At 40.4% G+C, this 10,807-nt stretch overlaps 1 protein-coding gene across 1 annotated transcript; it reads right to left on the reverse strand.

Annotated features, from left to right (window-relative positions):
- Positions 1-64: 64 nt before the first annotated feature.
- On the reverse strand, positions 65-10,565 carry LOC106905386 (ras-related protein Rab-37-like). Its single transcript, XM_014970203.2, has 9 exons — positions 9,772-10,565; positions 5,026-5,136; positions 4,799-4,840; positions 4,577-4,643; positions 4,339-4,391; positions 4,019-4,084; positions 3,092-3,148; positions 2,928-3,004; positions 65-2,600 (listed from the first exon to the last, which is right to left on the reverse strand). The coding sequence occupies exons 1-9, from the start codon at positions 9,925-9,927 to the stop codon at positions 2,495-2,497; spliced, it is 735 nt and encodes a 244-aa protein (XP_014825689.1). The 5' UTR covers positions 9,928-10,565; the 3' UTR covers positions 65-2,494.
- Positions 10,566-10,807: the final 242 nt, after the last annotated feature.

Raw genomic sequence — 10,807 nt, forward strand, 5'->3', positions numbered from 1 at the left:
ACAGGAATGCTTCCTTGGTAACAGTTGTCAATCACATCTTAAAAGACTATTGGAAAGATGGAAGTTTGGTTAAAAATAATTTATTTATTTTTTAATTCAGCAAATAACACGTCAAACACATGCTAGACCATCATAAAGCATCCACGAAGCATTCAGATGTTCACTGTCTAATTTGAAATACAGAGGGAATTGATTTGCATATTGTCGCAGAAGGGAGAAAAAAAAATTGCATAAACTTTGGTGATGTTTTGACATCACTGTTTATTTAAGGCTTCACTAATCATCACATTAAAATATGAGGTTGGTGCAAAGATATTTGTGTAGCAGCTTAGCTCCTGTCAGCTCATTGGTTTAGTTGCTAAATTTAAATATTTTGACTCTAATGGGTCCTAATAAACCAACAGGTAGTTCTATTAAAAACAAATAACTATTTCAGCTAATTAGAAAATGCAAAAGTTGGTTAGGTTGCTTAACATCTCTGCTAGATCATTGCATTAGTAAGAACAAGTTATATATTCGTTCTTCTTACTGTGTCTGTGCGTAATTATAATTAAACAATGCACTTTGCAACACGACTTTACCCTGAGCTTTGACTCGAAACTTTAACAGGTATGTTAATTATCTATCGTTTTCTTATTTCCAACTTAAAAGAATTTGGCTTAGATATATTTCTAAGTGGAACCGCACAGATATGGCACATGCAATCCAGCCTTACATGCAAAAAGAACCAAACCTCAGAATTAGCAATAAAAGTAAAATGCATGAGCTTTGAGGAAGTTCAATGTTAGCGTCAGTGGGGTTTTTTTTAGGTTTGTTGCAGTTGCTATGTCCAGAGAGCATTTTTAGAAGTACGTCCGCTGCATTTCTAGAACAAATAAGTACAGTATATACAAAAGGAGACTCAAAATAAATTCCAGTAGCTGATCGATGTAAAGAGCCCGGAGTGTTTTGGCTCGTTAGTTTGAATTTTTATGCAGCAGTGCAATCCCATATTTCCTCAGCTCTTCCAGCTGGTTTTAGGAAACTAATGTCTTTGCAACCAAATGGATTTAAATAACACATTGATATGAATAAAAAAAAAAGAAAGAAAAACTTCAATTAGATAATTTAACTTCTTTAAATTCAATAGGATATATATATTTCTTTACATTTATGTTCATAAATGATTTCTGCAAATATTTTACACATTTACCATGTCCCTGTCTTGAGATTTCATTTCTTTGTGTCTTACATTCGTAGTAAGAAGCTGGTTTGTCTCTGTTTTTTTTTTGTTTTGTTTTTTTTAGCATATTTGCATTTTTCAACACACGCAAAATAACAAAGTTGGCAAAAGGAGTCTCGCTGACAGAGCCTTGGGACGCAATTAGCTGCATTTGAAACAACATCGAAACAAAAATACACCAAAACATTGTCCACGCAGACAACCGTCATAAAGTAAGACGCCTGTAAACCAGCTATATTACAAATGTCTAACCCATGGTAATCCATGGTAATATTAGCATCACAATAATTTGCAAGTACATACAAACTGAGTGTCGTTTGTGTCATGGCTTCTCAATAAAAGGGACTTATTTGGTAAGCTAGAGGCTAGACTTTAGTCTATGACCCTGTTATTACGGTATCCAGGGGAGGATATCCACACAGGCTGGAGTTACTGTACATCCTCCCAGCAGAAAATGCTGTGCCTAAAGTTTCATTTTCATGTTTCATGTTTTACTTTATGCAGTGAGTCAAATAAAACAAGCAAGAAATTCCGAAGTGGACGGAAAACAATGCATTCAAAAAAAATCTGAAAAGTATGCCGCACGTTTGAACTTGGACCCCTTTACTCTGTTGTGACTAAAAATTTCAATGCAATCAACTGTCTTCAGAAACCACCCTAATGTTTCACCATCAATCAGGACAATAACTCTAAACACATGATATTTATGTGTTAGAGTGGCCCAGTCAAAGCCCAGTGCACACTTTCAAGACTTTTTGGATTTTTACTAGTAAAGGTTTCATTATTTTTTCTCCATATGGCAATTAAGTACATCTTGTGTTGGTCTGCCGCCAAAAGCGTGAATAAAATACACAGACGATTTTGGCTGTAAGGGGTACGGATACTTTTGCATAGCATTGCACACGATGTGAGTTTTGCAGCTGTTTAAAGGCATACCTTCAACAATTTGGCTAGAGTTGTGCTCACGATCTGAAAGTCAGCCGCTAGCTAAGTACAGAAATTCATAAGGCAATGTTCCCTTAGATTAAAAATGCGGTTTGTACATCGCGAAGCATGAGCTTCTGATGACAAGAGTTTGGAGAATCTCTTCTTGGCAGAAGTTAAACTGTGGATCGTCCACGTTGATACCTGGCTCCATGTTCTCCTCAACTCTTCCGAGGACGTACTTGTGAATTTTTATATCCCATGAATGGCAGCGAAAATTTTTGGGAGCGGCAGGGAGGTTCCTCCCACTCAGCGGCTCTCTGCGTACCCTGTGTTTGGAGGGGAGACTCAGAAGTAGCTGCAGCAGCCGGACTTCTCCTTCTGTGACTCGATGTATTCGTGAATTTGGAACTTGGGCTCATTGGGGTGCTGGATGGCCCGGTGCTTCAGCTCCCTGACGGACAGAACAAAAACAACTGCTGTAAAAAAAACAATGACAAATATTGGAAACGCTCATGTCCCAGGTAAAAAAAACAAACAAACTATGAATTGGAAAAATCTTAAAATAAAACAAAATACATGTTTTTAAATAATTACTCCACAAATCCTTCCCCCAGCACTGTGAGAAATACAAAGGAAGGCTGCCACCACAGTTTACCTTTATCTGACATTCAAATTTGTTTGCTGATCTGGGGTGGAAGCAAAAGCGAAATAAACTTATTAAAAGAAGGTGAACACTTCCCCCCCCCCCCACCATCAACCCGTATCAACTGCCTCATACTTGGCTACGGCTGTGAAGGCGAGTTCTACGTTGACTCCCGTCTTGGCGCTCGTCTCCATGAAAGGGACCGAATACTCCTGGATGAACGAAGGGGAGCAAACAGCGTTAAGAGGCAGAACCAGTGGTGTCAGTGGTGTGTTTTGTGTAGCTGTGCGGAGACTCACTCTGGCCAGCCTCTCTCCTTCGTCTCTCCTGATCGCCCGTTCGCCGCTCATGTCGGCCTGAAACATGGACGCAGCACAGAGATGCTCAGATTAGATTAAATGTAGTGAGCAGATTTTCCTGTGCAGCGTAGCTTTGTTAGATCACTGCTTTTGAAATCAGCTTTCATACGGCATGTATTTGAACACGTTTTAATGTATTTGTATTCCCATGGATCACATGTAAGAACACAATTGGAAAAAAAAAAAATGTGTGGAGTTTGTGGATGTTCAACTTCTGAGCTTTCCGAACTTGACTGCTTGAGACTTGTTTCCTCCCGCAAATCTCCTTCTCATATTTCAAAAATGTATTCCTAAGTCGACTCTGTAAGTAAGACATCTCTTCAGTTATGGGGTTATGTGCAACATAAAACATATCTGTTATTTCACTATATGCTGATTTATATTTCTGAATAAAATGATGTAAATGATGCCCGAATTGTTCAATATTTTTCTACCTAGAGGTCAATAAAGTGACATAAAAAACAGAAAAATCAGTGTGTATTTACATGATATTACAATTGGAAAGTCAAAAATGACCAGCTTGCTAATTGTTTCTACTGCACTGTAAAACGAAACCATGTCTAATTTACAGAACATACGGAGAGCTGTAATTCTAACAACTGCTAGTATCTTACCACAAATTACCACAAATTAGAGACACTTTTTTTTTTTTTACAGTGTGGTATTTTGACAATAACGTTAAGCTCTGCATCTTGAAGGTTGGAATGCCTCTACGCTACCATCCTGATCTCTGGCTTGCTATTAACATATCTGAACACCACATCCAAACTTAGCAACTTAGCAACTTCCGCTCTGTTTCACCGAAGCTCACAACCTTCTGCGTGTACTCCCATTACATACCGAGCTCCGCAAACATCGCCTTCTCACCTTGTTGCCCAGCAACATGATGACTACGTCGGTCTGTGCATACTCATGGATTTCTGTTAACCACGCCTGGACGGAGAGAAAACGAAACAAACACACAGAGAAGGTGGTTAGCGGTGTGTTACAGTGTTCCCGCAGGTAGACTCTCACACAGATGTTTGACAACGACCCGCGCTGCACATGTGACCGTAGGGTGGGAAAATGTGCAAATATTTGCTCTAATAACGTGGCGTTTTACGTTGACCTACGCACGAACAGGTCTTACTAGTTTCCAGGCCCCCTGGTTACTTTATGTTTTCGTCGCTGGCGAGTGTGAGACTCACCCTGATGTTGTCGAACGACGATTTGTTGGTGATGTCATACAGAAGCAGCAAAGCTTTGGAAAAGAAAGAAAGAGAAAGAAAGAAAGAAAGAAAGAAAGAAAGAAAGAAAGAAAGAAAGAAAGAAAGAAAGAAAGAAAGAAAGAAAGAAAAAAGGAGCAAATCACGGGTCCGCATGTATGCCTGCGTACAAAGCGCGAGCAGAACTTTGTAATTCACGTTGTGATTCATTCATTCTCACCATGTGCGTCTCTGTAATATGCGTGAGTCACACTTCTGAAGCGTTCCTGTCCTGCTGTGTCCCAAATCTGAAACAGAAACCCAGCAGGTTGTCTTCACGTACATAGCAAAGGAAGTTGAAATAAATAAATAAAACAAAAACAAAAAAATCAGCTAATGTAGGAAGACTCTATTACTCGTGAAGTAAATTCATTGCCTGTTAAAAGCGGATGTGAACACTGACCTGTAGTTTGACTTTTACGTTGTCAACAGTTACCTCTTTATTCTGAGGGGGAAAAAAGGGACAAATGAGAAGGGCAAGAATAAATAATATGATTAGAGAGGAGCTGACACTTAGAAAAAAACAAAAAACAGACAAAACAAAAACAAAACAAGTTTCTTAGGAACATGAGTGATGGCATCGAGATGGGAGAAAGTTTTCGGTCTCCAGTTTGTGGATCCCAAACGTACCGTGAATCCAATTCCAACTGTGGCAGAAAAGGAGCCTGGGATGAATTTGCCCTGGTCAAACTGAACCAGAAGAGAGGTCTTCCCTACGCCGCTGTCCCCGACCAAGATTGTCTGGAAGAAATCATAAACAAAACACAATATTTTTTTTTACAACCATCAGTAACACACCTTCACCCCATGCTTGCTCAGGAGGAAGAACGTGCTGAAAACAACGCAATCCACACGTTTTCCTTCAGTGGGTAAGATTTTAATAAATGGCGTTATATAATAACATATTCTGACTTTGGTTGTACTCTAATTTAGAAGGTATTCCATATTTCCATATTACAAGTAAATATATTCTTGGTGACAATACTTTTCTCTGCTTTAACTTCTTAAAATCTATTAAAACTTCAGCTTCGAACAAAGATCTGCGTCATCCAAGAAATTTATTTCTTTTTTTTCTCTTCCCTCCTCCGAGCTCCTCGAATAATGATAATAATAATTTTTCTAGGAGTTCCGCCGTGCACCGCTCTCGCAGCGTGACTCATAAGCTGGAGAATGTAACCTTCAAGGCAATAAAAAAATAAGAAAATAAATAAAAATCACTGAAAGACAGCTTTCAGAAGCACCCAAGTCAGTCGCCAGGGACACCAATCAATTCGTCATCTTTGTTTGAGCTGCTTTTCATTTATGGAGTCTCACCGAGGTCCCGCTCCCTCCCCCACAGACGTAACGCTGTCCAACTGAGTCACTGACGGCAAGTGAAGTGAAGCTGCTCTGGCATCTGGGCTTAGAATTAGACAACGAGGGTAAATACTTACTTTTATTATTTTAATAATGCCATTACAGTGTTCAATTGGCATCTTGAAATTAGCCCGCTAGCTAGATACACAGCTTTTCATTTTCGTTTTGAGACGTTAGCATCGTTTCAGACGTTAGCAAACTTCAAGTTCTAGTTCTAAAGATAAATATTCATGAGTTCAAACCCCACTATTTTATCACCGTGTCTTTGTTGGGTTTTCTTTTTTTTTTTTTTCTTTCTCCGAACTCCACTTCAGAATTCATAATCTAAAATCTTCCAAACATCACATGAATCTGTACAGAAGAAAGCCGTTTAATGTTTATGACTGTGCTAATAGACAGTAGATGGGGGAAAATGAGTCTGTATCATCAAACCCCTCTGGGGACTGGAAGCAATTAGGCCGAAGTTGCACAGACTTTCTGGAAGAGGATTTTACTTTCATGTGTCAGAGAGGAAGAAAGAGAGTTGTATTGTAGGGTTTTTACTCTGCCCCAGGGTTTCCTTTTTATTATTATGATTATTTCTGAGTCTTTCTCTTGTTCATGCAACTGGACATGGCTTCCTTCTTGGCTGCCTTAGTTTGGCAAAATTAGAGAATTGAAATCGTCGCCGCCTCTCAGGACAACAGTTTCCATATTGCTTCTATTTCTCGCTGCGGATAAGCAATTAAAAGATGAGAATTTGAAACCAGAGGATATTGCAACCTGGCATCTGTCAAACACACAGATGTGCATATGCATTTTTGTTGTTGTTGTTGTTGTTTTATTAGTTTTTTTTAATCAATCAACGACATACTATGTGCTGTTTCACAGAAATCAGACCCAAAATATGAAGACAAAGGTTCGTTCTGGTGTCTTTCGTCTCATCGTTGACAAAACTCCAGAGATTCAATGTGGCGTTTGGGTCAGGTTTGTTTCCAGGCCGATAAAAACAAAGTGACACCGCGGTTATTAAAACAGGTGCTTGTACGTATGGGCAGAGTAAAGTATGAAGCGCTCTAAAGTTTCCAGCATTGATTTCGGACTCCGTAAAAAACACAGCGAACCTACACCAGCAGCACACGGAAACGTTGGACTACACTTCTCACAATTGTTGGCAGTGGGAGACAAATGTGGAAAGATTAGAAACAGAGAGACGGAGTGGGAAGATTTAGAAACCAGAGGGATGCAGAACAGCTGGGCAAGATTGAAGAGCAAGGAGACCGATGGCAGGTCGCTAATTAACAGATGAAACACGGATACACATGAAAAGTGTGTATCTGTCAGTGACCCAGAAGGCAGACGGACAAACGGAGGCGGGCCAAGATGGCAGACAGAAGCATCTGTGCTGCTCACATGTATAATTACTGTCTCTGTCTCTTCAGAGAAAGAATGACTTGATTTTACCCTAGTTTGCCATGAAATGCACCTGCTGCTGTTGCAGAGGAAATGAGTGTGGCTATTTTATTTGTGCACAATTTATTTTGAAGAACAAAAAACAAAAAGAAAAGATTACAATATAATCCAATAAAGAAAAAAAACCCTTACAACCAAAGTCCGTTTGAGTGGTATATTTTTGTCTAACTTATGGATTCTCTTACAACCTGCCAGCCTTTCAAGTGAATAGCGCTTAATGCGTTTAATGACTTAAAGTAGACGCGATTAATCTCTTTGACTTCCTCCAGCCCACACATTTGGGCTTTCGATGTGGAAATCCTGATCCAGTTTCTCCCACTTTTTCCTCCTCCTCAGCTGCTACTTCAGTAATGAGCCCTTCGTTACGTTTCTGCCGCCTCTTCTCGTGTTTCAGAAACTTCGATAGGGAATTGTCTACCAACAGGCCTTTCATGTTCTGAAAAAGACCTCCAAATAAGCACCTAATGCAACCCTGAAACCAGTCCAGTAATTCGGCATGAAATGCAACAGGATGTGGCGATAGATTGTTTTTCGTCTGTGACGTTTTGTAATGCTTGGTAGAGAGTAAAATGGCAATAAATCGATTTAAGTATGATTACACACTCCGTAAGTTTAAAAGATTTATAACTCATTTATAATTAGCCCAGAATGGCTGGAAATTGGTCAAAATTCAGTCAGCAAGTCTTGCCAGTCTTGTAGCATATGCTTAAAACATTTCTCTTTTTAGTCATTGCTGGCTCTTGTGCTGTCGTGCCAGTTGACTGCGAAGCACTTTGTGATTTTTTTTTAAATATAAATAACGTCCTGCTTACTTGCCTGCTCTGAGAGGCTTATTGTCACCCCTTGAAACCAAATCCTGCCACATTTTGACTCATTATGGTCTCATTAGTGCTTGGAGTTGATCTCAAATAGTTAGCCTCCTGTGACATGGTGCTCCATCTCGTTTTTGTTCCTTTTTTTTGATACATACACAATCCTCAAATTGTGGCCCGGACTGTTGGAAGCAGTTGCTCTCGAAGGGCATTGTGACCCCGCTCTGTTTACTGCCGTCTTGTTTGGCAGAGCCGGGAATTTAATGGATGAGAAGCAAATCCACAAACAGATTGAATCAGTGTTTCGCTGTTAGCACAATGCAGGGGTCCAGTGTAGCTTTTAGCATATAAAAAAGCCCGAGGGTAGCTTTTTCACCTATATTCTGTCCGTTCTTGTACTTCATTTTATTTTATTTTGTCTCTATTTTTGGAAAGAAGTGGCTTATTTGGTGCTTTTCTCGACAAACGGTGGTTGCCTGAATGTCTTTAGCTCACCGGTGGTGACATTTCTCAGGAAGGAACAATACATGCCCTTCCTGGACACCCCTGGATGTTGTTCTCAAAACTTCCTAAATGCATCCAAATCTCTCACTTTGTGGTTCTGGACGATCAAGAAAACTGATCCTTTAATCAATATCAGTAACAGGGAGATAGGTGCAGAACAACGATAGCTGTATCATGTTTATTTCTAACACAAGAAGCAGCAGCAGTCAGTTTGCTGATTGGTGAAATAAAAAATGATTTCAGCCAATTTTTTCTTTTTTTTTTCACAGCTTCATTTCTGTTGATAAATTACTGTCGTTCAGTTAACCGTGAATCATGCTCAAACGCACTCCCACACACACACGTCTTCTGGGGTCGTCAAAGTGCTTTTGGTTAACATACAATCAGGTCCATTTCATGTCCAATCTGACCGCCGGCTTTTAAGACAGTCGGTCTCCTCATCTTGTCTCAGAGAGACACACCGCATCCACTCAGAGAGAGTTGAGGGGGCTTATCTCGTTGGGTGCTGGGCGGTGAAAGAGGGGTGTAGTGTGCTGCGGACTGAAGCCAGCTGAAGGCTTTTTGAGTTTAAGCTCATGGAGAGCTTGGTAACTCGATGTGACATTTGACTGAAGCCTAAAGGGACTGTTTTTTTTTCCCCTCTCTCTTTCTCCCGCTGCCTCAGAAGCCTCTGAGGCAGCGGGAGGGAAGAGATTCAATGTACTGTTGCACTTTATAAACCACAGACTAACACAGCTAACACAGTCCTATAGGAACTTAAATGGGGAGAAGAATGGGAATATTACATTTAACCTAATTGTGCAGATTTTTATCATTTCTTTCCCCTACGTTTTGGTGGTTTGTGTGAAATATTCCTCCTGTGGGGAGAATAAAAACAACAGCTAATCCTCGGAAGTAATTTTTTAAATTATTTTTAATAGAATTGGCCTCTTTTAAAGCCTTCTTTTGTTCTCCGGCAGAGTGGAACATTAAGCTGACAGCATCACCCCCCAGAAGGAGAGGGTATGGTCGGTGCTGGGAGTTGATCGGATGCCTGAGTGAGTCTGGAAGGAGACCAACTCCAGAGAAAACTGCATCAAAGTCCGGATCAGCACCACGGACAGCGCCGAGCTACAACCGGAGCCGATGACAAATTAGCCAAAAATAAATAAATAAATGTTGAAAACACAAACAAATAAACAATAATAATAGCTAAAAAAAAAAAAAAAGATTTTAAAAAAGGAGAAATCTTGCCTCCAGCAGCTTTGTTTACCTTATGCACCAGGTCTTCGTCGTAGCTCGGGGCTGGCGGGGTCTTCGCCTGGTTCTCCGTGTTCTCTCCGGAGCCGTAGCCGCTGTCGGGGTTGATCTCCGGGTATGCCGTCTTGTAGCACGCCGAGATCGGCTCCATTGACTCCATCCGCTCCATCCCGGACGTGCTCTCCCACAGCGCGCCGCTGAAACGACAGATCCGCGGAAAACCCGGAGAGGAGAGGGAGACAGAAAGAGCTGAGAAACTACGCACCGACCAGAACCTCCCCCACGCAGCACCGCGGTCTCACTGCTGTCCTCCTCCTTCTCCTTCTCCTCCTCCGGGTTCTCCGCGCTCCTAAATAAGCTCCTCCTTGGGGGTGAATCACTTTCTACATCACTTAACATTAAAAAGAAAAAAAAAGAAAAAAAGAAAAGACGCGTCGTGATGGTTAACACGCACGACGCCGATGTAACAGCTGGGCGGAGGATGGAGAGAGCAACACACTGAGTTGGAAATTGTGTGGATGATTTGGACGTTAGCATGAATGGAGGAGCAGAAGCTATGGAAACACGTTTGAGGATTTATTTGTATTTTCTTAATCAGTAGTTCCCTTGTATTTCGACTTGAGGACAACAAAATGACATTGAAAGGGACTCGTGGAAGTTACTGAAATGCTGTTTAACACAGCGATAAATAATTTGTTTGTGCCTGAAAACCATCAAACATTGACAGCTTAGTCACAGCAAAAATATTACTGGTCCTTAACAATAAATGTAGCAGATAACTTCAGTTTTACATCTCTGAATATGATCTGTTTTTTTAACTGAAGCTTGTCTTTACCCTGTCCAGTTTTAGATGAATAACTTAAGATCCATCAGTGAGCAGCATTAGCTCACACTCCAGAGAACGGCATCACTGATAGAGAGATAGTATCTCATATTGAGATAACTATCTCATAATGAAATACTATTTTGTAGTATCTCATTATATCTCATTACTATATAATGAGATATAGTATTATATTTCATATAGTAATGAGATATAATACTATCTC

Source organism: Poecilia mexicana, unplaced genomic scaffold (assembly GCF_051168715.1).
Source record: "Poecilia mexicana isolate PSO_F unplaced genomic scaffold, ASM5116871v1 scaffold_19, whole genome shotgun sequence".
NCBI classification, from domain to species: domain Eukaryota; kingdom Metazoa; phylum Chordata; class Actinopteri; order Cyprinodontiformes; family Poeciliidae; genus Poecilia; species Poecilia mexicana.

Coding starts and splice junctions, on each gene's coding strand:
- LOC106905386 (XM_014970203.2), bottom strand. CDS start 9,927: ATGGAGCGGATGGAGTCAATGGAGCCGATCTCGGCGTGCTACAAGACG. Junction 4,841..5,025: donor CAGTTGGAATTGGATTCACG/GTACGTTTGGGA, acceptor TTTCCCCCTCAG/AATAAAGAGGTAACTGTTGA. Junction 2,601..2,927: donor GCCTTCACAGCCGTAGCCAA/GTATGAGGCAGT, acceptor TCTGTCCGTCAG/GGAGCTGAAGCACCGGGCCA.